The sequence below is a fragment of the Trichoderma harzianum genome (genome assembly GCF_003025095.1).
Source record: "Trichoderma harzianum CBS 226.95 unplaced genomic scaffold M431scaffold_4, whole genome shotgun sequence".
NCBI lineage: Eukaryota > Fungi > Ascomycota > Sordariomycetes > Hypocreales > Hypocreaceae > Trichoderma > Trichoderma harzianum.
In genome coordinates, this window is record NW_020209252.1 from 2,040,351 (window position 1) to 2,065,173 (window position 24,823).

General features: G+C 51.9%; 9 protein-coding genes across 9 annotated transcripts; 5 read left to right on the plus strand and 4 right to left on the minus strand.

Annotated features, from left to right (window-relative positions):
- Nucleotides 1-361: 361 nt before the first annotated feature.
- Nucleotides 362-1,677, plus strand: M431DRAFT_493399 (hypothetical protein; the record flags this gene model as incomplete). Its single annotated transcript, XM_024917110.1, has 3 exons — nucleotides 362-425; nucleotides 498-935; nucleotides 1,007-1,677. The coding sequence occupies 3 exons, from the start codon at nucleotides 362-364 to the stop codon at nucleotides 1,675-1,677; spliced, it is 1,173 nt and encodes a 390-aa protein (XP_024776609.1).
- Nucleotides 1,678-2,815: 1,138 nt separating this feature from the next.
- Nucleotides 2,816-3,478, plus strand: M431DRAFT_80822 (hypothetical protein; the record flags this gene model as incomplete). Its single annotated transcript, XM_024922983.1, has 1 exon — nucleotides 2,816-3,478. One exon carries the CDS (start codon nucleotides 2,816-2,818, stop codon nucleotides 3,476-3,478), a length of 663 nt encoding a protein of 220 aa, XP_024776610.1.
- Nucleotides 3,479-4,400: 922 nt separating this feature from the next.
- On the minus strand, nucleotides 4,401-5,512 carry M431DRAFT_80180 (hypothetical protein; the record flags this gene model as incomplete). The annotated part of the gene is made up of 2 exons (XM_024922914.1): nucleotides 4,401-5,151; nucleotides 5,283-5,512. 2 exons carry the CDS (start codon nucleotides 5,510-5,512, stop codon nucleotides 4,401-4,403), a joined length of 981 nt encoding a protein of 326 aa, XP_024776611.1.
- A 1,469-nt stretch (nucleotides 5,513-6,981) lies between these two features.
- Nucleotides 6,982-7,514, minus strand: M431DRAFT_389406 (hypothetical protein). The gene has a single exon (XM_024914782.1). It carries the CDS (start codon nucleotides 7,344-7,346, stop codon nucleotides 7,065-7,067), a length of 282 nt encoding a protein of 93 aa, XP_024776612.1. The 5' UTR covers nucleotides 7,347-7,514; the 3' UTR covers nucleotides 6,982-7,064.
- Nucleotides 7,515-11,908: 4,394 nt separating this feature from the next.
- M431DRAFT_389440 (hypothetical protein) lies at nucleotides 11,909-12,762 on the minus strand. Its single transcript, XM_024914783.1, has one exon. It carries the CDS (start codon nucleotides 12,588-12,590, stop codon nucleotides 12,018-12,020), a length of 573 nt encoding a protein of 190 aa, XP_024776613.1. The 5' UTR covers nucleotides 12,591-12,762; the 3' UTR covers nucleotides 11,909-12,017.
- Nucleotides 12,763-14,519: 1,757 nt separating this feature from the next.
- M431DRAFT_389461 (hypothetical protein) lies at nucleotides 14,520-15,496 on the minus strand. Its single transcript, XM_024914784.1, has 2 exons — nucleotides 15,492-15,496; nucleotides 14,520-15,438 (listed from the first exon to the last, which is right to left on the minus strand). The coding sequence occupies exon 2, from the start codon at nucleotides 15,099-15,101 to the stop codon at nucleotides 14,574-14,576; it is 528 nt and encodes a 175-aa protein (XP_024776614.1). The 5' UTR covers nucleotides 15,102-15,438; nucleotides 15,492-15,496; the 3' UTR covers nucleotides 14,520-14,573.
- A 342-nt stretch (nucleotides 15,497-15,838) lies between these two features.
- Nucleotides 15,839-16,958, plus strand: M431DRAFT_493403 (hypothetical protein; the record flags this gene model as incomplete). Its single annotated transcript, XM_024917111.1, has 2 exons — nucleotides 15,839-16,078; nucleotides 16,470-16,958. The coding sequence occupies 2 exons, from the start codon at nucleotides 15,839-15,841 to the stop codon at nucleotides 16,956-16,958; spliced, it is 729 nt and encodes a 242-aa protein (XP_024776615.1).
- A 3,901-nt stretch (nucleotides 16,959-20,859) lies between these two features.
- M431DRAFT_82108 (hypothetical protein) lies at nucleotides 20,860-23,068 on the plus strand (the record flags this gene model as incomplete). Its single annotated transcript, XM_024923116.1, has 2 exons — nucleotides 20,860-21,264; nucleotides 21,329-23,068. The coding sequence occupies 2 exons, from the start codon at nucleotides 20,860-20,862 to the stop codon at nucleotides 23,066-23,068; spliced, it is 2,145 nt and encodes a 714-aa protein (XP_024776616.1).
- Nucleotides 23,069-23,395: 327 nt separating this feature from the next.
- On the plus strand, nucleotides 23,396-24,293 carry M431DRAFT_506675 (hypothetical protein). Its single transcript, XM_024918840.1, has one exon. The coding sequence runs from the start codon at nucleotides 23,581-23,583 to the stop codon at nucleotides 23,950-23,952; it is 372 nt and encodes a 123-aa protein (XP_024776617.1). The 5' UTR covers nucleotides 23,396-23,580; the 3' UTR covers nucleotides 23,953-24,293.
- The last annotated feature ends 530 nt before the right edge of the window (nucleotides 24,294-24,823 follow it).

The window sequence follows — 24,823 nt, forward strand, 5'->3', positions numbered from 1 at the left end:
AGGTGAGGAGGATTGTGGGTGAGCTATTTGGCTATATCCGTCATAATACGGATGCGAGAGAGAGAAATTGCTGCCGCGGGGCAACTTTGTCCGCACGACCACCGGACTTATGAGGCTGTTGATTGGCGAGCGCGAGGATCAACCACTCCATCTAGTGTGGAGGGCTTAGCCTTGGCTGTTGATTTACGGCGAACTCGAAAAGGATCTTGGGTCTCGTAAAAGAGGGCTGAGTGCTAGTGGCCGAGGATATAAAGAAGCGTCCATTACCTCATGTCTGGGTTAGTTTAGGAAAGCCGTCGTAAACCTTTCATTCGACAAACTCAACCTCAACCACAACCACAACCACACACTCTCATCCACAATGGCGTCCGGAAACCCTTACACTCTAAAATGGGGCATCATGGCCACCGGTGGCATCGCAGAGAGTAAGTATCTAACTGTTTGAACCTGTCTGTATAGAGTCGATCGAATCGCTTGAAACTAACACGGTTCATCAGCCTTTTGCAAGGATCTCCTGTGCAGTCCTGCAGTTCGCGGCGCCGACGATGTGCGCCACGAGATTGTTGCCGTAGCCTCCTCCAGCAGCAGCAAGAGAGCGGCGGAATTCCTCCAGAAGATCAACGGTGCTTTTGACGCCAAGACATACGGATCGTACCCGGAACTCGTTGTCGACCCCAACGTCGACATCATTTACGTAGCAACTCCCCACAGCCACCACTTCCAGAACACCATGCTGGCGTTGGAGGCCGGCAAGCACGTCTTGTGTGAGAAGGCATTCACCGTGACCGCTGCACAGGCCAGGAAGCTAGTTGAGACGGCCAAGGCGAAGAAGCTGTTCTTGATGGAGGCTGTGTGGACACGATATTTCCCGTTGAGCATCAAGGTTCGAGAACTCATTACCTCTGGCGAGATTGGCACCGTCTTCCGAACAATTGGTAAGCCCGAAACCCTAAGGCCAAGAACACAGAAACACAAGGAAGAAGGAAACATACTAACGTGCAACTAGGTGACTTGTCAATCAACTCAAACGCAGAGGAGGGTAGCGGATTGAGCTTCGCAGACTCCCATCGGATGGTCAACCCTGACCTCGCAGGCGGCGCAACTCTCGATCTTGGAGTTTATCCCCTAACCTGGGTGTTCCAGACTCTGTATCACTTACAGCCAGAGCAAGACAAGGAGGCCCCAACCGTGATTGCTTCCAGCAACAAGTACACCACCGGCGCAGACGAGAACACGGCCATCATCTGCAGCTTCCCCGGCCACAGCAGCATCGGCATCGCCTCAACGACCATGCGAGCAGACACCGACCCCGAGAACGTCGTCCCGGCCGTCCGCATCCAAGGATCCAAGGGAGAAATCCAAGTCTTCGCCCCGGCCTACCGGCCGACCAAGTACAGGGTGGTCAAGAAGAACGGCGAGGCCCAGACGTTCGACGTCCCCCAGCCCGCGGACCCTGCGCGCAACAGCTGGGGCCACGGCATGTTCTGGGAGGCGGACGAGTGCGCTCGGTGCTTGCGTGACGGCAAGTTGGAGAGCGCCACGTTGCCCTGGAAGGAGAGCATCGTCATCATGGAGACGATGGAGGAGGCGCTGAGGCAGGGTGGCATCACGTATCCGGAGCTGATTACCACCGATGTGTATGACCCCAAGAGCCCTCTCAACACGGGCAATCAGTGAAGGGAAAAGGGAGAGTGTGGAGACATACGTAAATAAGAGTAAAACATAACATCAAATGGTAAATTGGAAAACGCCAGAAAGCTGGATGCCGTGACTAGCAGCTTCGAGAATATGCGTCCTTGACGTATGTGACAAGTGACAGGCCACCCCATCTAGGAAGTTTTAGATCCGGCACCCATCCCCTGACACGATGGATTGCTCAATCCCACACGGCATCGGGCGTAGTCTTTTGTAGTCAAGTGCTTCGTATACAAGTCAGATAGAACCCGGCCTTGGACTATGAGCTACCGTATATCCCATGCACGAATAACTGCTTTGCGTAAAGACCAGATTTCCACCCCATATTTCATCTTCCAGCCCGTCTCACCTCTTGTCCATCAAATATCTGAACATCATAGCTAAATACGGAGTACACGATAAGAATATGTCGTCCACGATGGAGTCTAATGGAGTCCCAACTATCCATGACCCTTTCCGGGGCAAATGACCACATCCGCCCATGTCCTCCGTCCTCCCCGACTTTGTACTTGTACATGCACCGCAAGGGTGTCCCAACAACCACTGCAGAATTGTCAGGGTGTAAAAAGAACAAAAAAAGAATACATCACAAGTACTATCTTTTTTTTAAAAAAGAAAACCAGCAAGGGTCCTACATCTCGCACAACAACCAAAAAAAACGACAGATTAGCTTTGCTGCTTTCCCCCACGCGGATACCCCGTAGCGAAAAAATATTGTTCCGCCAACCCAAATTTTTTGTTACGGGCACGCCCACCCACGGATGAATTCTTTTTTTCTTCTGTTCTTTTTGTGAACCATTGCACGGATAGTTCCCCACTTTCCGTGTTTGAAACTTTGACGACAGACTTACTTTTTGATATCTTGAACGTCAAACGGAGGGGCCATTTTATACAGATCAGATAATACATACGGCCGGCAACACAGATTGGATAATCTCATTCATTCTTTCCGTCTCGCATATTGACATCAATTCATACATACATCCAAGCCAAATACCATCACTTCTCATTTCCGTTCTCATCTCAAAGACAATCTCAACCTCAACCACACTTCCTCAAAACACCAAAAACCACCACATCACAACTCATCCCCACCCTCACTCCTCCCTCCCCAACAAAAATGCAATCCTCCTCACCAGAGGCCTACGAGGCCACCCACGTCCACTCCGTCTACAACGCCATCGCGCCTCACTTCTCCTCAACCCGCCACAAGCCCTGGCCCCTCATCTCCTCCTTCCTCACCTCCCTCCCCGCCGGCTCCGTTGGCCTCGACGTCGGCTGCGGCAACGGGAAATATCTCCCCGTCAACCCGACCCTGCACATCTTCGGCTCCGACCGCAGCGACGCCCTCGTGCATCTCGCCCGCACAGAGCGCAACGGCGAGGTCGTCGTCGCAGACGCCCTGAGCCTGCCCTATCGCCAGCGGTCCGTCGACTTCGTCATCTGCGTTGCCGTGATTCACCATCTGTCTACGAGGGAGAGACGCCAGGAGCTCATTCGGGCGCTGTTGGATTGTGTCCACAAGGGCGGAAGAGTGCTCGTGTACGCCTGGGCCTTGGAGCAGAGCTCGAGTCGCAGGGGTTGGGACGAAGGATCGGAGCAGGATACCCTGGTGCCGTGGGTGATGCGCTCAAAGGGCAAGCCGGATGAGACTTTCGAGCGGTACTATCACCTGTATCGCAAGGGGGAGCTGGAGGAGGATGTGATAGCGGCAGGGGGGCAAGTTTTAGAGAGCGGCTATGAGAGGGACAATTGGTGGGTGACATGTAGCAACCAAGGCTGAAAATACACTTCTTCTAGATAGTACCTTACTTGCAAATGATACCTGGGCAGCAGCCTAAACCACGAGACCTCGAGAACAATATTCCTTGATTGATACAAAGTAAACGCTGCAGACATGCGGTGTGCTAGCTACCTAAATAGACAAAACAAGAGTGGCTGTGTGCCCAGTGTATGCCAATGCCATTCCTTCATTCCAAATAAAACGCCCATCCGCCCATGTTGCCGGTTCTTTGGCGTCTACCCAGCGGATGCCCCAACATGGATGCCCAAGATGTCCCGTCATCACCTCCTGATCGGTTCGTCTCATGTACCTCTAAGCCATATTAGAATGCCCATCATGTACCAGACCCCTAAAAAGTTCAAAGCCTTTTCTTTAATCCAAGAAGCGCCTCTAGCCATATCCCGAAAAGAGAGCCAAAAACGAGAAGAAACGAGGTAAAAAAACAAAGCCAACATAAAACAGATTCGAGATCGGTCAAATAAATCCAAGATCAAACAAAAATCAAAATCGAGACAAAACCAAATCAAACAAATCAATAAAACAAAACAAAACAAATAGCAGCTGTCTTAGCGTCCGTGACCGAGCGTATTGTGCTGTTGATACCATCCGTCCGTATCAGTAAGCGTTTCCTGCTTTGAAACACATTCCGTATGCCCCGTCTATTGATGTCAGAGTGAATGTTTGATCCAATGCAAGCTAATTTGCATTACCTCATTGAATCCATTCAGGTGTGAGTGTATAAGTGTGTAAGTATGTGAGTGCATGTTCCTTTAACCCAAGTAATGAATGAATGTATCGTCAATATCCATCGACTTCGCTTATCGTAAGCGTTCTTTTTTTCTTCCCCTTTTTGGGTATGTATGTCTTTTCTTTTCATGATGCATGTAAATCGTGGGATAGATAATATGGTGACAAGACAATCTTATGCGAGTCTTCGCCTATGAGCAGCATCGGGTCGTGTCATGTCGGGGCTCGCTCGTCGTTTCGTCCCTGCTTGCTCGAGGGGTACGTAACGAGGCATCGAGGGAGTAGCAATCGCAGGCAGAGAGGTAGGCGTCGGTGGCCCGCTTGGCGGACCGTATGGGCTCATGCCCGTGGTCAACTGTGCAACACCTGGCAGAGGACCGGTGTTGTGGGACGACGGGTGAGGCTGGATCGGAGCCAGCCCAGGACCCGGGCTACGGCGGTAGTCACCAAGAGGGTGTGCCAGAGCGGCAGCAGGCGCCGGTGGTGGCGGCGGCTGCTGCGGAGCCGGTGGTCCTGGTACTACTGTGTGGGGTGAAGGATGGGGTGTCTGATGCATGTGTTGCGGAGGTAGCATTGGTCGCGTTTGCTGTGGGGGAGGTGGTTGTGAGTTGATAGGTCCTCGCCGAGGAGTTCGCGCCGAGGTCATGGGGGGCATAAGCTGGCTGCGGCTGTAGCTCGTGGGAGGAGACGGTGGCCTCATTTCACGGAGAGCGCTGTTATCCTGCGGCTGAATCGGAGCCTGGGCTCGGCTTGCCAAAGCCCTGTTGCTCGACGACTCACTAGTATTGACAGCAGCGAGAGAGAAAGGAACTACACCAGCCCGACGAGCCATGTCTGCCTCCCCAAGCTGCCAGTGCATAGCTTCGGCTGCTCGCCAGGGGACAGCCAACTCTTCAGCTACCTTGGCCCACATGTCAGATTTGAACCTAGGAGTTGGGAATGTTAGTCAACTTTGTCATGACAAAGATGAAGATGGAGATGGAGGAGGAAGAAGAAGAAGATCGACAGGCCCATGTAAATAAAGAGCTTCTTGCTGCCATGACGCTATCACACATACCTCTCATACAGCCTGGCAAGCTTGTTCTTGCGCTCCTCATCCCACTCACTCCGTCTCTCGAGGTAGTTCTGATAGTGAAGCCGGCAACTAATGGCACTGCGTCCTGGAAGTCGCTTTGAAACATCTTCCCATTTCATTCCTCTGCCCCGCAGCTCAATGATGATGGCGTCCTCCTCAGGAGACCACTTGCTTTGCTTCTTGACTGGCTGATCCGGGACGTGAGGCGTCATACTGCGCCTGTTGCTCGGGATGAGCGCTGGAGCTACAGCCGAAGGCCCAACACGCGGAGGTAGGAGATCATGAGGAGTAGTCGTGGGTGTTGACGGTACAGAGGCAGGTCGAAGCTGTCTTCTAGGGGACGGCACGGGGGACTCGTTTGAAGCGTTTGAGGAAAACCGAAGCAAGGAGGTGATATCCACGGGGCTGGCTGGCAAGCCTCTGCCGCCCATACGGGGCCGGTCAGCAGGTGCGCCAGGACCGCGGATCAGGTCGAAACTGCCGTGTGCGACCACGTTGAACGACGTTGGTGGCCCTGCCTGCAGGAGGCAGAGCGGCGACTGGCTCTGGAGTTGAGCCAGCTCAGCGACTGCCTGATTAAGCCCCGGCGTGGGCTATGCAAATGAGGCGATGAAAGAGGCCCGGCGTAGCAGGACCCAGTGAGGTGGCAAAGCTGGGTCAGCAAATGTGCAGGCACACGCAGTTCGAACGATCGTCGATGAGTATCCCCGGGCCTGGTTGGGTTGCTGCTAGAGAAGAACCAGAGAAGGCAGCAGACGAGACTAGGCGGACTCGCGTTGTGTGAGAGAGGAACCACGGCGCCAGAGGCAGGGACTGCAAGGAGGAGGACTGGACAGCTTGTGTGTCCTAGTGTTGAGAGGATACAATAATAAGCACACGGGAGTTGAAGATAAGCAAAAAGAGTCGAGGCTCGGATGTGCCAACTTTTAGGTACCACGAAAGGGGGGGAAGAGCACGAGGGAAGAGAAGGATGGTACTGTCTCAGAAATGAATACAATGGGCTTCTGGCAACGAGTGAGTTTATGAAGACAAAATGCCAACATGATTGGCGTGCCGGGGGGGTTCATGGAGCCAATGGGGGGGACCATGAGAGGAGTCGATGAAGCAGAGCATGGCCCGGCGGCAACGGGCCACTACGTCAAGACCAGACCAGGACCCTGCCACTAGATCGGGTTGCCGAAGGAGAGAGGCCTTGGGAGAGTCACAAGTTCCATCTCGACAGTCCCATGAGAGAGGAAACGTCAGATGTGCTAGGCAGGGGTGGCGAGGACCCAGCGCTGGGGACAGGGCGGACGCCAGTCGGGAAGCCACTTTGTTGGTGCAGACGAAGGAAGCGGGCAAGCAATTGAGCAAGCCCAGGGGTGTCCAAAGGAAACAGGAAGAGTCAAAGGAAAAGCTGATTGGCTTCTCGACACCAGCTGGACTGGAGGAACAGAGAACGGTGGGGGAGTGTGAATTGGGAACCAGAGCATCCAAGGGGGGGGGGGGCCAAAAAAAGATGGCATGTTGGAGCTGGCCCTGGACTGGTTTGCATGCATGGAGAAGCAAGCAACATGATTGAGCCTGGGGTCGTGAAGCTAGGACGGGCCCGAGCAACATAGGGCTAGCTCCCGGTAAATAATGAATCAATTAATTAACACTGGCGCTAGAGTAAAAAGAATGGCCCGGTAGTGAGGCGGGAGATTGAGGAGGGAGGACGGCTCGCTGAGGACAGTGTCCGGAATAATACTGACGACGGACTGACCCAGACCAAGCCAGGTCAAGTTAGGGCAGCATCAAAAGGAAGAAGGGTGAAACTGGGAAACTGGGAGAAATGGAAGGCGTGGAATAAGAGAAAAAAAGGAAAAAGATGGGGAAAAAATTAATAAATAAAAAAAAGAAAGGAAAGGAAACACAAACCAGCACACAGAGCAGGGGAGGGGGTGCGGCTGAAGACAAAAGCAGCAAATAGTCTCCAAGCCAAAAAAGCAACGAGACCAGAAACCCAGCTTGCTCGAGGCACTCTCCAGTCCAGCTGTTGAAGCTCAAGTCGGTGAGCAAGAGCATGGCGGTGGCTGTCTAGCCGTCCAGAAGCCGTCAGGCGAATTGCATGGAGACGTCCATCGGTAGCTAATCAGAGGCTCGCTGGTCTTGGGCTGTTGCAAAGTGGAGGATGCCGGGTCGGGTTGGGAAATCTGGCAACGTCGTGGCCTCTCGTTTGCATCGTTCGTCCAGTGGCTGAAGAGAGACAGTGGCGGGACCGCGTGGGTTCAAATGCCGGGCGGTGCGTCATTGAATCACCGAGTTTCCATACCATTCTGCCCATGCATTGCCGCAGTCGAGCAACGGTTTGTCGTCGTCGTGTCGTCGAGCCAAGCCCCTTGCTTGCCTTGTAAGCATGAGCTCATCTCTCATATGAGCATGAGCACGAACATTGGAGCTGGAACTGGTATCAGCATCAGCATCAGCATCAGAATTTGCCTCCATCAGTCAGTCCAGAGGCATCCGAAATTCGCGCTGGCCCAAGACACGCATCAGCACCAGGCATTGGATGGATGGATGGCTTCGTTTTGTGCGTGTCTGCATACCTGTGCTGTAACGAGGACCGCAGCGAAAAGACCAAGTACCTCTGTACACACACAGCGGGTCCGGGTGCATCGCGCCTTACGGCCTTGCATTTGGGTATAAAGATAGATTAGTAGTATTACATATCCTGGCAGCATTGATGCTACCATGCAGCTGGTCGGGAACCCGTCTTTCGATCCATATTGCCAGGTAGAAAGTTCCAGGGTTTGGAAGAAGAAGGGGGGGGGCGTGGTTGTGGCTTGAGCAGAACGGTCTGTACTTCGTACTTTGTACAGCAAATCCAATGCATTGACGGGATGCGGCACACTTGCCTCAGCAGTACCCCTTCCGCCACGGCCGCCACCACTAGCCCCGAGGTACTCCCTGGTAGCGCTGGCCACCGTTTCAACTGGCCCAGATCTTCAGCGCACGCCCCCCTCCAGCTCCTTCCAACTGGTAGCCCCATTTCCCCCCCTTGTATTCTGTACATCAATGTCGCTTCAAATAGCCCGCCAATAGGCTGCGGCCTGGCCACTTCCAAGGTATCTGTTGTCTTGTCTTTTCTTTCCGAGCTGCTTCACATCTGAAGCCACCGCCAGTAACTTGGTCCTAGTATTTTCATATACACAATATGCAGTGTAGCACATGACCTGACCACGCACTCATGCATCATCAGGTACTAATCTCTAGATACTTGCTTTAGCACGGTGCCCGGCATGCTGTAAGTTGCTGGGCATACGAAGTACTCGTACGCACCGGGTTAGAACCAATTGCAATCCCACTTCCCGCTTGTTGTTAGGACTGCTGGTGCTTGTGTCTTTTCCGTCGGGCTTCGCTGGGCTGGGCCTCGTGCTCAATGTTGGCGAGCGCGGCCCCCAAATGTCATGACTCGACCAGCCGCAGCCATCTTCGTGTCCGAGCGGTTGCGTTGTGGCCGTGGTTGAGCTTCCTACCGTAGAGCAGCCTCCCTAGCGCCACCATCACCACCGTGTTTGGCGGGATGGCGCCGCCTCACGCACGGCGTTTGCCAGGAATAGACTTCTGGGGCGGAAGAATTGGGACACAACAAACCGATAAGAGGCCGTCATCACATGGCAGCGAACAGGAGTTTCCGGAATTATTCAAATGGTGAAACAATGGCTAATGACGCTGGGCCTTTTTAGGCTATGGCCAGTTGCTTGGAGAGAACAGGACAGACTACAACCCCCCAACACTTACTTGTAAGTCGTAGTCTCGCATCAACGATTACCAGGGTGGATATACTGTATCGATCATCTTACGGGACATGACACCCGTCAATCTCCTTATCTCTAGCTTGCGAGCAGTAATAGCGCCTAGTGTCTGCTTGGCCCTGCTAACGGTCCCAAGGATCAGGATGGCCCTCTGGAGACTACTAGTTGTAATCAAGCTAAACTCGCGCTCAACCTCTTTTCAAATTGGCAAAGCTGCCCTAAAAGGCCAGGTCAGCTCTTTCTACCGCCAGGTTAAACCCTGCTATGGTTTTAATTTAATGCGCCTCGGCGGTTTTTTGCCCTCTTTTCTCTTGATCATGTCTTACCTTTATTCTTGCCTTTTCCCCGGGCCCCCTCTAGAACGTGTATTTGGGACGCCACCGCAGGGTTCAAGGTGAAACCTATAATGGTTGTCAGCAGGCCAAGCGAGCTTCGTCCTGGTTCGCCAAGCCCAAACCGCGGTGAGCATTTCTGTCCCTTGAATAAGAACGTGTTCGCTCGGGGTTGTACGGAGAATATGAACTGCATTTCATACGTGTATTCCTTGTAAAGACCGTGCCTCCTGGACTGCCACGTCTGTGGCTGCTGCATGCCGTCACCTGCGAGCTCATACAGTATTGATGGCATAGAAGCAAGGAGAAACGCCACAGTCTCCATCTATGTAATATATATCGCTTCCCGGATGCTCGTTCCGTCTAACGTCTTGGCGTCCCGAGCCGTCGCTGGTCCGGGGGAGACGGAGTGGGAAGCGGTACATGGTACAAAATGATATCAATCGCCCTCACATAGATGGAGGCACTCGTTCCGTGACGGGTTCATCTTAGTGCTTCCTGTTCCTTACCTACTACGAGTATACTCCTTATTACTACTAATTTAGAGGTAATCTGGAGCACTACTAACCGGTTGCTCCTTATACCACTTACTAGCACCAAGGGACGGAGTACGAGTACTCGTACAGAGTGCCTGGTATACATGTGCCGTACTCCCTGTTCGAGGCCACACGCTAGAGCTTCCTGCTAGATCTATCACATCTATGACCTGATTAGCCACATGCGTATGAGCAGGCATAGCCCGGACCTGGTCCAATAATACAGAACAAATTCAAGGGCGATGTTACATTGCGGGAGCCGAGCTTAAAACTACCTAGATGATCAGGCTGACATCTAACCAGGCTGCCGGCTCTTTTTGACGGGCGTACTGTATGAGTCTGTAATACTACTAGGTACTAGATCCGCCCTCTTCGTACATGTATGTACAAAGTACTTTGCAAGTCAGATTCGGGGAAGCGTCCAAACTGAATGAGCGGCACCCCTGGCTGAGCTTGTCGTTCGGCACTTTTCTCGCAAACCCTGCCTCTCCAGGAGCAGGGTTCAACTGGTAGGCAGAAGCCAATGCAGGGAGAAGAGATGGTGCTGTTGCTTTGGTAGAAGCAATAGCGGCCATTTACTAGTAGGTTGAAGGGGGAAAATCCCGAGTCTAAATTTAAACGCCGAGCCCTGTAAGAGAAAAAATAGAGAAGGATTTAGATGGTGTATGTCCGTTTACTCGTACCGTTATGTAATTTTCACACTGGACCCAACTTGTCGTTGCGGGTGGCTCTGAAGAACCGCTGCAGCCCCCTTCCTTGGTCAGCCATCAGCACCTCAAGCCACACACTAGGAAATACGTCTGATGGTAACTAAGAAACGCCGGCTTGCATCTAAATTTGTCCCGCCGCAGGAGTTTATGAAGATCTTGGGAATCATTCTGATTACTGTACGGCGCACTCGCCGGACAATCGCTGTCATCTACTCCGTTCGCTTACTGTATTTTCCAGATTGGGGTTGGATGAGGCTTCATGGAGAGCTACACCTTTAAAAATAGCATCAACGATAGGTACTTGGACTTGTATATCTGCCCTGGTTACCAACCTGTTGTACAGACTCATTCAGTCTAGCAGCGCTACCACCAATAGGATACGAAGTGAAGTCACCTGTAATATTAAGCCGTTTCAGGGTGCCTATCGCGTGAGTGCTGGATAGGGCAAATTAATTACCTGCTAGCAGAGTGTTGTCATACTTGGGCTTGCAACAAGTTAAAACACAAGGTACACGAGTGGCTTGTTGCTGTCCTCCTTTAGGTACTCGTACAGGTACAGGTACTCCATATCTCATCTTCCAGCACACTAGACGTCGGTCATGCCTGCCCCCCAGCCCTGCCACTTCATTCACCTAATGTTCCAGGCCCCCCCATATCAATTTACCGTCTACCACTCTAATTCTGGATTTTGTACAACTTCATACCTAATGATCCGATGTCCATCCCTCGACTTGCGCCGCCGCCCCGGACTAAAACAGGCCATGGCGGATGAAAGGAATCGTCAGGCCAGGCAAGCTGACTTTCAGCACCATCAGCACTCCCAGGGAACCTGTCCGGGGCTGCCGATGAATTGGCGGTCAACTCCAAGCTACCACCACTCTAGACTCTGCTCAGGCAGCCCAAGGTAGAGGACGACGACGATAGCGGTGCGTGAAACTCGAGCAGCCAGTTTGTGTTCACTTGAATGCACCTACGAGAACTAAGCATGCAAGAGGCGTGGGAGAAGCGTGGAGGCGTGGGTATGGGCACCACCTCGCCCAAACGTGTGTGTGTGCGCGTGCGTATGTGTGTGTCTGTGTCTGTGTGTTGGCTTCAGGAGCCGGACCAGGATCAGGGCACCATCGTTCGAACTGACTGCGAACCATGATCGCCCAGTCCCAAGCCGCATGAGACTGGCCACCTCGTCGAGATCCTGTTCGTACGCCCCTCGTGGCCCTCTGCTGGCTGTCTGTTCCGCCGGCGGTCTGCGCCTCAGCTGCACTGTCATCCGAGCCGCTTGAGAGATTGAATCATGGTGCGCCGCCGTTTGCTTGCTATGCCCCATGTCCTCTGTGTCTCAGGTCCACCACACCTCTATTAGTCGCTATATACGAACTGCTACTGGACCAGAACACCAAGAGGCGCACGCTTGATCGCAGCCAAACATCTCCAGGACACGAGACGAGCTTGATGAAGCACTCGACGATCTGCGGTGAACAAAGCAAGCCGCTTTTATCGGCAATGTCACAGCGGCCCTTCCGACGTCCACTCTGCACGCGAACAGCAGATGGCTCCCCCACGGACAGAGCGTCACCCTTTGAACAACGACCAAAGAGTAATTACACATGCCCTGGAGTATGATCAACCCGCGCGGCTCTGGCCTGGAACTATTGCCACTAATATAGGAGCATGTGTAATTGTACATGCTACGGTAAGGAGCCCACAAGTACCGAGCTCGAGTGTTGATGCCTGAGCAGCGAGAACCGAAAACCGCCAGCATTCTCCCTAGTTGATCCGCTTTCGCTTCCCACTGGCACTTCCTTTCCTCCTCCATGTTACTGTAAGTTAATGCTAGGGTCAGTAGAGTACCTACTCCGTACCGAAGAGCATCAATACGGTGCCTAGCACTCCGTACGGAGTAGCGAGTGCAGGCAAGGATACAGATCACCAGAGCCATTTTCTCAGCCCGCGGCTGCCCTAGTCGATTTGCTCATGAACTAGCCCTCCCTGGCGAGCATTGCGAATACTCCGTGCCTCGCACTCCGTACGGAGCACACATCCCGCCCCTCCATCTGCCGCGGTGCCTCCCGGAAGCGCCATCACCAACTATTTTCAATGCTAAATACCAGGTACTACCTCGTACAGCTATATACTCGTACTACTTGTTCTTAGTGTTACTGGCGCATACATTAACGTGGCACAAATGTGCCAACTCTGTGCTGCCAAAAATAAAACGATGACGACAAGGTCACTCGCTACTTTCTCCAGCTCAAGGCACGGTGGACGTTATCGGTCAGCCGTATGAACTCTCATCGTCTACATCTAATAGTTGACAGCCCAACTCCTTACATCAGATGCTCCAAGTACGAATGTACGAATCCACAGGAGGCTTTGTTGGCTCGACACGCCATCCCCAGAGACATCCCTGTCAGACGACGTCGCTCCAGCAGCCGTTCCCCGGTCGGGACATCATATCTCACATCTGTCTGTCATCGCGGGACGTGCAGCAGGTTTTGCCCGTTACCAATCGCGTGGGCAGCGAGTCCGGGAGGTCCATTTCCAACACCCTACCAGCCAATCCAACGCCATCCTCCACATGCAGAGCGTCCTCTTACACACATGGTAGCGCAACCTGAAGAGAGGTATCGACTCCACGCCGCTTGAGAAGCTCCGCTTTACAGAACTGCTGCCGCAGCTATAACATGCGGCTGCGGCTACTGGGCCTCTTCAGTTTTCTCCTCTTTTACCTCCTTCTCCCCTCCACGACGTAGAACACGCAGGCCATACATGATCCAAGCAATAGAAGGTCGTGACGTGGCGGCGGTGAGTATCGGGTCAGGCGCCAGGCGCCATGATGCCCCTCCAAAAGGACGGGGGGATCACCGAAGGTTGGGAGGAGGAGCTTGAGTGATACGTAGTTAGGGTAGCATTGCCTCCCTCTTCATGCCTGGCCAGGGTCATCCCACCAGGGGTCTGGGGTGCTGCTTCGAACCTAGCAGCCTACGGGGTAATTTAGCAGCCGCCAGAGGTAAGACGTCGTTTATCAATCGCTCAATGAAGCGTGTGAGGGAGAGAGCCGAGACCGTCGATGACATACGAGTACAAATATTTGCACACTGAGACATCGCCTCCCAGCTCGACGGAAAGATTTGTGCATATGCTTAGGCATATTCATTGCACAACGGAATCCAAGACACCCATTTATCATGATGAGAGGAGAGGGAGTTTGACGGCGATTCCTGATGGACATGACGTCCCTCTTACCCTTTGTTCTTCCCTTTGCCACATCGGTGTAGAGGTTGAAGAGAATGGTTGCATCATTGTCTTGATTACTCGAACGGAGCTCATTCCGATCTAGATGTGGACAAGGCTGCCGTATGTTGTGTGACGTGAAAGATTCTGCACACCAATAGAGGGCAGTAGATGGAGCCACGTTTAGCCAATAACCCTAATCAAATATACAGGTACCTCTGCGAACTCAACGTGCTATCTCGATCTATCACCGCCCAGAAGAGCGATTCAAGTCAGAAATGACCAAATTGTTATGTCAAGATCAAAAGACGAATGACTTTCTTTATCAATGCTGACATTTCCAGGGTATACAAGTTTTGTAACTATGACTACCTGCAAACCTCTCTTTGCTCGCTTGCAGAGCAGCTTTACAACGCCTCGTGCTCTTCTGAAGGTACTCATGTTCCATATTAACAAATCACTTTCTTCCTATCATTCACAAAGTTGGTATACCCGTATCCTATTCGTTCAGGCAAGGAAGTGTAGAAGACAAGCAAAGGTAGTATACATGAGTAGCATCGCCTGTATTGATTGGGCCTAGTACTTGGGCACTTACATCCTGCCTCTTTGATGCATCCACCCACCCATTCAAGATGGGCTCTGCGGCAATGCTCCGATGCAAACACACAGGGTCACCCAACTAATCTAGTCATTTATGACATGGCCATACTACCAGAAGTAGTAGATACAGGCAGCCGTCGGCGGATACCCCCGAGGCGGGTGATACAGCCGTCGAGCAAGGGTTTCGGTGTCGTCTCTGTTTGCTTTGAGATGCCATGTGGGTAAGGGTTCTGCAGGGCCCCGAACTGATGCCCAAGTGCCGAGCCGACTTAGACGCTTGCTGGCACGGCTCTTCACTCCCACGGTCTGCTGGAGACTGTGCGCTCGCACAAAGGTAGCAGCTGAGGTGGGCTATTCTCTTCCTTCGAGCTTGCTCTGTTGTTTGCGGTTTCGATTGACATGATATAGTATCCATGTGCATTAAGGTTTCAGGCGAGGCCTCCAGGCATCTGCCAGGTATGTTATCATCAACTGGGTATCTATTTTGTTGGATACCCAAATTCAAGGCAGCCGCATTGAAGCCAATCGCTGGCCACCGTCCCATGAAAAGTGATGCTCCATCTTTACGCAGTTGAGGGTCCAGGGAGAAAATGGTTAGGTACCGATTTGAGCCCATGTACGGAGGAGACGCCTCCAGCCTATTATAAGCAGCCTGTACTCCGTATTCTTGGCCCGTATTGTCGTAAGAGGTGGCGGGCGACAAGTGTGGCTGGCGATCTTTAGAGGTACCTGCTCGAATTGGTTGGACGCTGAGTACTTCGCGCAGCGCCTTGATACGGTGTATGTCTATGTATCTTGGTCGCCTACAGAACTCGAGGTACAGCGCTCATCCACAACTAAACAGCGTCGTTCTTTTCCCCTGTGGCGCCGAATACCTTAGTTGCTTAGTACCTCCTACCTGTAGGCAGTTACGGCCTGGCGAGGAAACAACTGCTTCGTTGCTGCCTTTCACTCTGACTGTAGCGTTAGTAATTGGCCAATATATAACTGGGCATGAGAAATTTACTGTGCTCTCCTTTCTGACCTTTTGACTGCTTCATTGTCATATCCCTTGCTTCGACAATTCCACCGCACATCAAATCTACTGCCTTTCAAGGTCTGTCTGTTCCTGGGCCACTAGCCAAGTGTCCTTGACCAAGTTACTCCGTGCTCCATTCTGCGTCGATATTCTAGGGGCAAACCCCGCTAGTTTGTCCGAAGTGACGGTGGGAGAGCAGCCGACGCTTCTCGTCCTCAAAAAACCTACCGAATTGATACCAACCACCACAACGTTGATTCCTTAGCGACAAACGTCACAAATTCCAAACCCAAAGGGTCCCTTTGCCGAGCTAAAAACTCGCCCCGTCAAACACCATGGCCGACGTCCCTCTACTGGTCATCTCGGAGTACGCTGCTTCCGAGCGGCGCATCACCCCTTCGTGGACAATCTTCACGCTCAAGACCAAACTCGAGCCTGTCACAGGCATTCCCCCCTCGTGCCAGATTCTCAGTCTCAAGACGTCAGCCGGCTCGGAAAAAATCCCCCTCGTCGCAGCAGATGAGGACGCGGTCCGGTTGTCCAGCTTTCCCCTGGCTCCGTATGCAGAGCTGCATGTAAGTCAGCCATTGTCGATTTCATTAGCCGCCGACTGTGCTGCTGGTCAGGGATGTGGCGTTTTACCTCATGCCCTGCTATGCAGCGCAAACGTCTCGGTTTGCTTGTCTCTCTTCCTGCCTCTTTTCATTTTTCTTCTCGCTTTTTCTACTCTCTATGTGTAAGCGTGGGGGGAGGGTTGCTTTGCAATCAGCCCAGCGCCTGAAAGAGAACTGATGAAATCCCAAAGCGGGCCTTTCATCGAGGTTTGGGCAGCCAAACGCTTTTCTTCTGGGCGCGTGCCCCCTGCTGTACATAATGGAGCGTCTCTCTGCATTTGCTGGGGATGCAGACGGCAGAGAAGAGGGGGGGCCTAGATGGAGACGAAGCTAACACGCCATGATTTCGTAGGTTGTTGACACCCGCCCACCAACAGCCAGGCCCAACTTCACCGATACTTCAGGCGTGGATAAGTATGTGATGCCCGATGAGGAGTACGAGAAGAAGACAGATTCCGTGCTAGCCTGGAAGAAGACGGAGAAGCTTGGCCGATTTGACCCTACAGCGCCAAGCCGCGAGGAGGCTAGGGTGGCTGCCCTCAAGGAAGAAATTGCCCAGCGTGGCATTGAAGTTGGCAAGAGATGCCGCGTCGGTGGAGAGGACACTCGTCGAGGTGAGGTCAAGTACGTTGGTGACGTTGAAGAGATTCCCAACGGTGCTGGACCGTGGGTGGGGGTTCATCTGGATGAGCCTGTGGGGAAGAATGACGGCAGCATCTCAGGCAAGCGTTACTGGGGACAACCCTCAGAGCTAAAGCATGGAGTCTTTGTGAGGCCAGAGAGGGTGGAGATTGGAGATTACCCGGCTCTCGACGACCTGGAGGATATGGAGGAGATTTAAAGATACTACCTGGTATAAAAAAAAATCAACAGAGCAGCTTTGAGTCTTTGGAGAATCATTTTAACGATTAATCCGCTTCACATAAAGGAAAACGGCCAGAGTGAAGCTACAGTTATTATGAGGTATGCTCTTCTTCCAAGTGGTATGCAGGGCTGACCACATGTGTCGAATTAGTTCGGAGTGAACGCCATTCTAGAAACGAGAGCTATGCTAAGAAGGCTCTTCTTTCCGGCGTGATCCTGGGCGCACTAATGCGGAGGATAAGACCCTCTCTAATCAGATGCTGCCACGGAACTCGTCTCCATCCTTGCGTCAAGGCAGAGGCCCCGTAGCTTCGAGGTGGCCTTATACTTGCACTGCATGTGCGTTGACTGATATCATAGCAATGCATCTTGAAACTTCTGCAGATCATGCGAACACGAAAAAAGTACGAGGACTGCTAGGTGAATGCCGGCCGGCGATTTTGGAAAGATTCTGTCAGTTGTTTCGTCTCTCTTTTCTTTCTGCATCGTATCCCGGCATCTGTGGAACTTTTGGAAGTCTCCTTTCGGCCCGTGAACCTTAATGAGATTCTACGTTACCATTGCTACTCTTTTCTCTTTCTTCCAAATAGGAAAAGACAGGACAAAAGAGGAAAGGGGAGATGCGGTGACTGATGGACCTTCTCGCGCGCGTATTGCAGCTTTCCGAACGGCTTTGGACTTTGCCAAGCGGCCGGCCTGTCTGCAGTCCTGAAGTGGACTGGTGACAGTCCCTTGTCTCAAGTTCGTTTATCACCGATCTCGCTGTCAACCTGTTCCTTATCTGGCAACCGTTTTGGAACGTGGTATTGAGCATATGGGTGCCTGTACTAGAAGCGCAGTCGTGATCAAGATGCGGTTCTACTGTGGGTTGGATGCCAAGGAGCCAAAATGACATCAGGATGCAACCTATCAAACGGTGAACACAATGCGATGCAATATACCACTTGAGTCTTTCGTGATTCCTTTCTTCTTTCTTTCTTTTGCTTTCCCGCTCTCCCGCCTTCCCGCCGTCTTTGCCGGTAAGACGGAGCCAAGATCAAGACTGCGAGAGTTACTATCAGGGATGCCAGGGAGCCCAAACACTGTTGGGATGCAACTCAAGGTGACGCACCACTAGCACATTCCTCTGCGTTTCCGTCTTCTTTGCCGGTAAGCCGTAAGCAACCTGTCACCAAGGAGGATTCAAGTAAGCCCTGTAGCGATGCTAGTTTCACCTTGTTAAGCGCCAAAAACGGTGCGGAACGGACGGGTAAGCAGCGTTTTCTTTAGCACATTACGGGTGCTGATCCAATCTGTAGTTAGTTCAACATCATCTTGACAAAATAATACGCTCGGAAGCTCTCGTTTGTGGCAGCTCGCAACGCCACCGCGTCGGTCACGGCTTGGCCGTCGGTCATGATCATGATAGGTGAGCTAACCGTCTGCTCTGAGACGGATGCGCGCTTCTCCCACCTCAATCTGGGTTAGGAGCGCTGTCGGTAACACGGAGCACTAACCAGATTGAATATGATAAGACGTCCGTCTGATGCGATGAGATGATCACCGTATCGACTGGGGGATATCCAAGTACGACCGAATGGCAGCACATCGTGGCCCTGTCTAGGCTATTCACGAGCCTCGGCATGAGATCCAGATGGCGACATCCCGGTAACGATTTGCCTTTGATACGCTTACCCTCCAACCAAGCGTGATGAGCACTGCTGCTTGAATGGCGATTTTCACACTCACCTTGCCTCTGAACAAGGGAACTCGGCCAGACAAGGGAAAGAAAGACATTGTACCGATCAGCCCTAGCACGGAGTAATTCTACCAGCAACGCATTATACCGTCTGGCTAGCACAGTTTGATATCCCTTCCAGAGAGCAAGGGGGGACGCATGCAAGTTTCTTCCTGAGCTTTACCCCAAACGACAAGAGGATTTGACGGGAGTTGAACGCACGGGCATGAGTCGAAACTTTAACGGTGATAACCTTTCCCGAGAAGGAAAAAAAGTTGGCCGACGACTTCCCTGCTCGAGCAAGCGGTGGAAGCGCTGAGGTTGGACAAGGTGCGACTTGTCGAGATGGCCTCTATGTGCTCGCAGGTTTTTAGACGCGCATTGCAGGGAAAACAGCGATGACATTCTCTGTTTGGGGTGATATTAAGAGGGGAGTCTATGGAGCGAGCAACGAGACGGGATGAATATGACCCAGGGTTTTTGGAAGTTGGTGAATCTACAGGGCTCAGGGACCGGATGATTTGGACCCTGCAGCTACCAGGACCATGTCAGTTAAACTAACCTTTGTTAGCAATGCTAGTGACAGCTCGGTGAGGACTAGTATCGGTTTGCGGATGCTGCAAATTCCTTTGTCGGTGGTATTTGACCCGGCATACAGGCGTCAAAAGGGTCTAATCAAGGTACGAACAACAGATGGAAGGGTTACACGAAGATGGCGGGTCCTGCTGACCGTCGCATTTCTCCGAGGGAGTTTTTGCTTTCTTTGGTTGTGTTCGATGCTACAGTACAGTAATGGGTTGAATCGAGTACGTTACATCGCCAGGAAGCGTCGGCCGAAGACTTATGGAGAAGAGAAAAATCCTAGCATTGAGATTGAAAGGTGTTGTTGAGTGCGATATCACTCGGCTCAATTTATACACGTACAGGCTGCTTGTGTTGGCCCGACTGAGATCATCATGGCGCCTATTTTAGACGCTAATAGTCCAAGGTGCTGGCTGATGTAAGGCCCAACGCACGCACAGCATAACTCATAACTCCTTTCCCTGCAAACGATTACTGTGTCAAACGGGCTAAATCCTTTGACGGAAAAGCATGGATGAGGAAACAAGAAATGAAAATACACACAACGCATTGACGGCAGAAAGTTTCGGCATCGTGAACGTTGTTTGATTAACCCGCTTATTCAGTTTCCGCGGTACTCACCCAGACGACGGACGGGACATGGACATGGACATGGAATGGAGGATTCGGAATGCCCACCCGAACGTCCGAAGTGAGAATGGTGTCAAGTCGTCTTACAACGCTGGCGAGATGCGCGGTCCGCCGGGGAGTTAGACGTGATCCTGGTTGAAGATTGAACGGCCCAAGATTACGGAGTTCCATGTAATTCCATGAATACTGTACGAGGGCTCCGTAATCGTTATACGTCTGCCTGGCACGGCCCGTGTACGAAGTTGCTAGTGCAGTTTTCCCCTTTCAAGAGCAATATGTGTAGCAGTTCCACCAATGCCGCTATTGAGCTGAGTCGACATGAATCATTGGAAAATCAATCTCGAGGCTGCAATATACTGTATTATGTAGTTCTGTGGCTTATTAGTTTGCTCGTAGATGTCGAAAACCGCTTCGGTGAATTGGCCGAGGCTGGCCAATGAGCAGTCGCCAAAACACCGAGTAGGAGCTTCGAATATGCCGCTTTCCGAGCTTCAAGCTGCGAGCTACGCCTTTGCCGTCATCGTTCAGAACTCCTTTGGATCTGGACTTTTGCGCGCATTTCTTGACGTTTGCAATTTATTCTCGGAGAAAATACCGTTGATTGCGTGCGTCATTTCACGGGTGCCGCGTGATTTTGTAGACAAATTCCTCTAAAGAAAACAGAACAAAGTCAAACAAGAGAAATCACCGAGTCGTTGCAAACCAGCTCCACCAAGGTCTCCAAACCATGGATCCCGGGTCTCTTGACGATATCCCAAAAGTTCCTCCCCCAACAAACCCTGTTGAGAAGAAACGCCGTCGACCGCCGCTTTCTTGTGAGCAATGCCGGAGACGCAAGATTCGGTGCGATCGCACGCAGCCGTGCAACAAATGCATCGAGTCCAACGCCCCCAGCTGCACGTATGCCCCAGTTCACATCCCAGCCTGGCGGGCGAAGAAGCTGGATCTGATGGCCGGCGGCAACGGGGATTCAGCAATCGATAATGCGGCGAAGAATCCTTTGAGGGCCATCAAAGCAGCGGAACCGAGGCCCGAAGGTCCAGGAACAGACACGATAGATTCGATCCACCCGGTTCTGCCGTTTATCAACATGGACTCTACCAGCGCATCTTCGTCGAAAGTAGTCAGCTCGCTTGCTGGGTCTTCTTCTACCTCGTCGTCGCCCAATGTCGACTGGCTGGTTGCTCGAGTTCACCAGTTGGAGGAGAAGCTTGCCAAAGCTCTGCGCATCAATGATACTCAAGATGGGCAGAAGAGGCGTCCATCTACACCGGAGATGGCGGAGCCTGGGGATGGATTCGTGGCCAAGTCACGGTATTACGGTCACAGTCACTGGATATATGGTGTCAATATTGTGAGTTGTTTTTCCTTTTCTTTCATATGCAACAATATTTGGCTAATCGGAATTTCCTTTCTAGCTCAAAGTTGAGCATGATCTTATGGGTCAAGACAAAATCAACCAGGGTGATTTATATGCATCACTTCTTAGATGCAAGACAATTGGCCGCAAGATTAAGAAGAATCGCCTAAAGCCACTCTCCTCTACCAATCTTGGAGCCCATATGCCTACCAGAGAGCTGGCGGATGTGCTTGTCGAAAACTATCTCCGCACTTTTGAAGGCGTCTTCCGAGTTGTTCACATTCCTACGTTTCGAGCTGAATACGCGAGATTCTGGGAGGACAGCCACCCGTCCAACGAATCTTTCCCAATTCTGCTCCAGCTTGTCTTGGCGCTCGGAGCGGCGTTGTACGATGATCACTTCTCCCTGAGGCCAATGGCAACGCAGTTCATTTTTGAAGCCCAAATGTGGCTCATGATTCCGCCAGAGAAGAAAAGGATGAACATTGAGGGCATCCAGATACAGTGTCTTTTGCTCCTCGCCAAGTCGACTTGCAACGTCGGTGTAGACATGGTGTGGATGATGGCTGGGAATCTGGTGAGGAATGCCATGTTCGTAGGCCTTCACCGAGATCCGAGATATCTCGGAGACTTGACGATATATCGAGCCGAGATGCGGCGTCGTTTGTGGGCGACGGTCCTGGAGCTGAACCTGCAATTATCCTTTGAAGGCGGAGGCTCGCCACTGCTGTCTACAGCTCACTACGATACTCTTCCTCCCGCGAATCTGAACGACGATGAGCTCACGGACGAAAAGGACAATGGCAGGCTGAACATTAAAGGCCCAAAGGTGCCCACTCAGACGTCCGTACTGAGGGCTCTATTGGCAACAATTCCGCTACGCATGAACCTCATCAACCACGTCAACAACACGAGACCGGGCGACCACTATGAAGAGACGCTGCGACTGAATTCAGATCTGACAAAGGCCTGCCGAGCCATCTCAGAGGCCCTTCAATCTCTCCAGGCCGCGCCCAACTCACCAATTACGCACTTTCACGTCTTGGTCACGGAGATTTGTCTCTACCGCTGCTTCCACGCGCTTCACCAACCGATTATTGTCAAATATATAAATGATGCCAGATTCTACTTTTCTCGGCAAATGTGTCTGGACAGCGCCATGAAGATTACGCACATTTGGGGATTCCCGGATGCCTGGTGTGGAGACCAATCCACCGCCTCCGAAGCAATGGATGCAGACCTCAAGAGGCTAGTCACCAACGGAACAGGCATGTTCCATAACGTCGCATCGCAGGCCATGATCATTGTCCAAATAGAGCTTCTCAACGCAAAGGCCGGCCAGCCTACGAGCCTAGGCTACCTCCCAACGGTAGGCAGCGCCAACCTGCACGCCCGTCTCGAAGCCACGCGGGCGTGGAAGCTCGAGAGGGTTCGGTCCGGAGAGACGAACATCAAGGGCATCATCTTCGCTGCGGCTTGCCTCGCGCACGTCAAGGCCCTGGAGCAGGGCGTCGATGTCAAGCAGAGGACGCGCATGATGTTTCAAGCGGCGACGGAGGTTGGGCAGCAGTGCTTTGAGATTCTCAAGGAGGTTGCTGAGCGGGAGGGACTGCCCAGGTCCAAGTGGGAGGCTGAGACAGCGAGCCTTGATGGTGGTTCGCTGGGGGACATTCCTATGGATTGGATGCAGGATTGGACGTGGGAGGATGGGCAGGGCATCTCGTTTCCGCAGTGGGATCCTGATTTTGACACTGATAATTTCATGGAGGAGCTGGGGTTTGATATTGGCGAGTTTTAGGTTTAGGTAAGGTAGAATCTGGGCTGTTGTATGATGATGCCACTCAACTCAAGAAAAAGTTCCGCTCTACTCTATATATAGATTGCTGAGGGTCTCCTTTTTTCGTGATATTACCGATTAGAGGGAGAGGGCAAGACATTGTCTCTGGCACTTTCGTTTACGCACTCCTCCCACTTTCCTGAAATAGCAGTGCCCGTTTACTCTGTAAAAAATGCTGTTGGTTGATAGGTGGATGAGGAGGCAATCAGCTACGTCAAGTGTCTCCCTTCTGCTCCTGCGCCGAGTTCCGTTTTTGCCGAGTTGAAAAAAGATCCTCCCTGCAGGTGACACCGCCATATTCAGTTTTCGTCTTTCTCATGCTCGCACAGAAGAGAAAAGGTGCTTATAAGAAGAGTCAAGGTGGCAGTGAACGAAAAGATTCTTTGCTCTCCTATTGTCTATATTAACTTTTCCAGTACAATCCAACCTCAAGACGCTACGAACCTAGGCAATTACACCCATCAGCCAACACCATGACTGCTCTCAAGACCAACATCCTCCTCCTCGCCACGCTCTTCACAAAGCTAGCCACCGCTCAGCCAAACGAAGACATCGTCATCCCCAGCTCCTTGCCCGGCTGCACGTCTACCATAACACTCACACAATCTCGCCTCTCAACTCCCCCCTTCTGGGCGCAGTGCTCCTGGGATGGAACTATGACCGTATATCCGTCCACCGTCACGATTGATGATCCGGTGGATTGCCATGGATGCACGGATGTTCGCGTCACGGCGGTTCCTATGGTGCATTGTCCAGCTATGATTATTTCGACGGTGGTGCATGTGGCGACGCCTTCGACGAGTTATCGCACTGTTTGCGCGGTGACTCCTACTCCTACGGCTTGAGTTTGATGAGTTTGATAATGGGAAAGTATCGGTGTTGGGGTGGGGGGAGATGGCGGCTGTTTAAATTTTGAGGAGGAGGGTGGAAAGTGTAGGGAGGCGTGGTGGAGAGATGGTAGTGGGTATCGCTTTTCGGGATGGGCTTTTGTTAATTGGCCTTTTGTACGGAAGCTTTTGCTCGAGTCATACCCGGATTATGTTATTTTATCAAATTGTATCAAATGGGTGATCCCAAACCTACAGGAATATATACGGGCCCTTGTTATGAAAGCCACTACATGTATGTTTATATACGTCAACCTCTTGATGCAGTCTACATCTACATGGTATGAACTCTATTAAGCAGCTTTATGAGGAATATAAATCCTCATTACAAGTCGTGATTGCCTTACTATCGTATGTACCTATACAGTTCACGACACTCCTCAGACTTCAAGTGGCCGTATCCATGGGACCGACTGCAAAAGCGCCACTGGCTTATCAGATTCTGCCGCCAACTTAAACGTTTGCCATCGTCTATCTTTTTGCTTTGTCTAGTTTCCTCTTCTCACAAAGCTTGAGCCTATTGCAAAAAACTACCTTTATATCTTGTCTCAAGTACGACTGTCTAAGATAAGGCACCACTTGAAGTTGCAGGGGATACCTCGAAGGTAGGTACCCAGGTAGGCAGCGATATGTTGGAAACTCTAACTTGACTTTGTTTCTTTTCCATCTCTTTTCTTTTTCCTATAGTTTTGGATTTGTCTATTCCCGGCTTGGAAGATACTTTTCACACGATAGTTTATACGTCGATGTATATAATGGCCCTCTTCGCCCTCTCCTTTCTCCCCCCTTTTCCCTTTTGCCGTATTCTAATATCAGAATCTTCCCACAA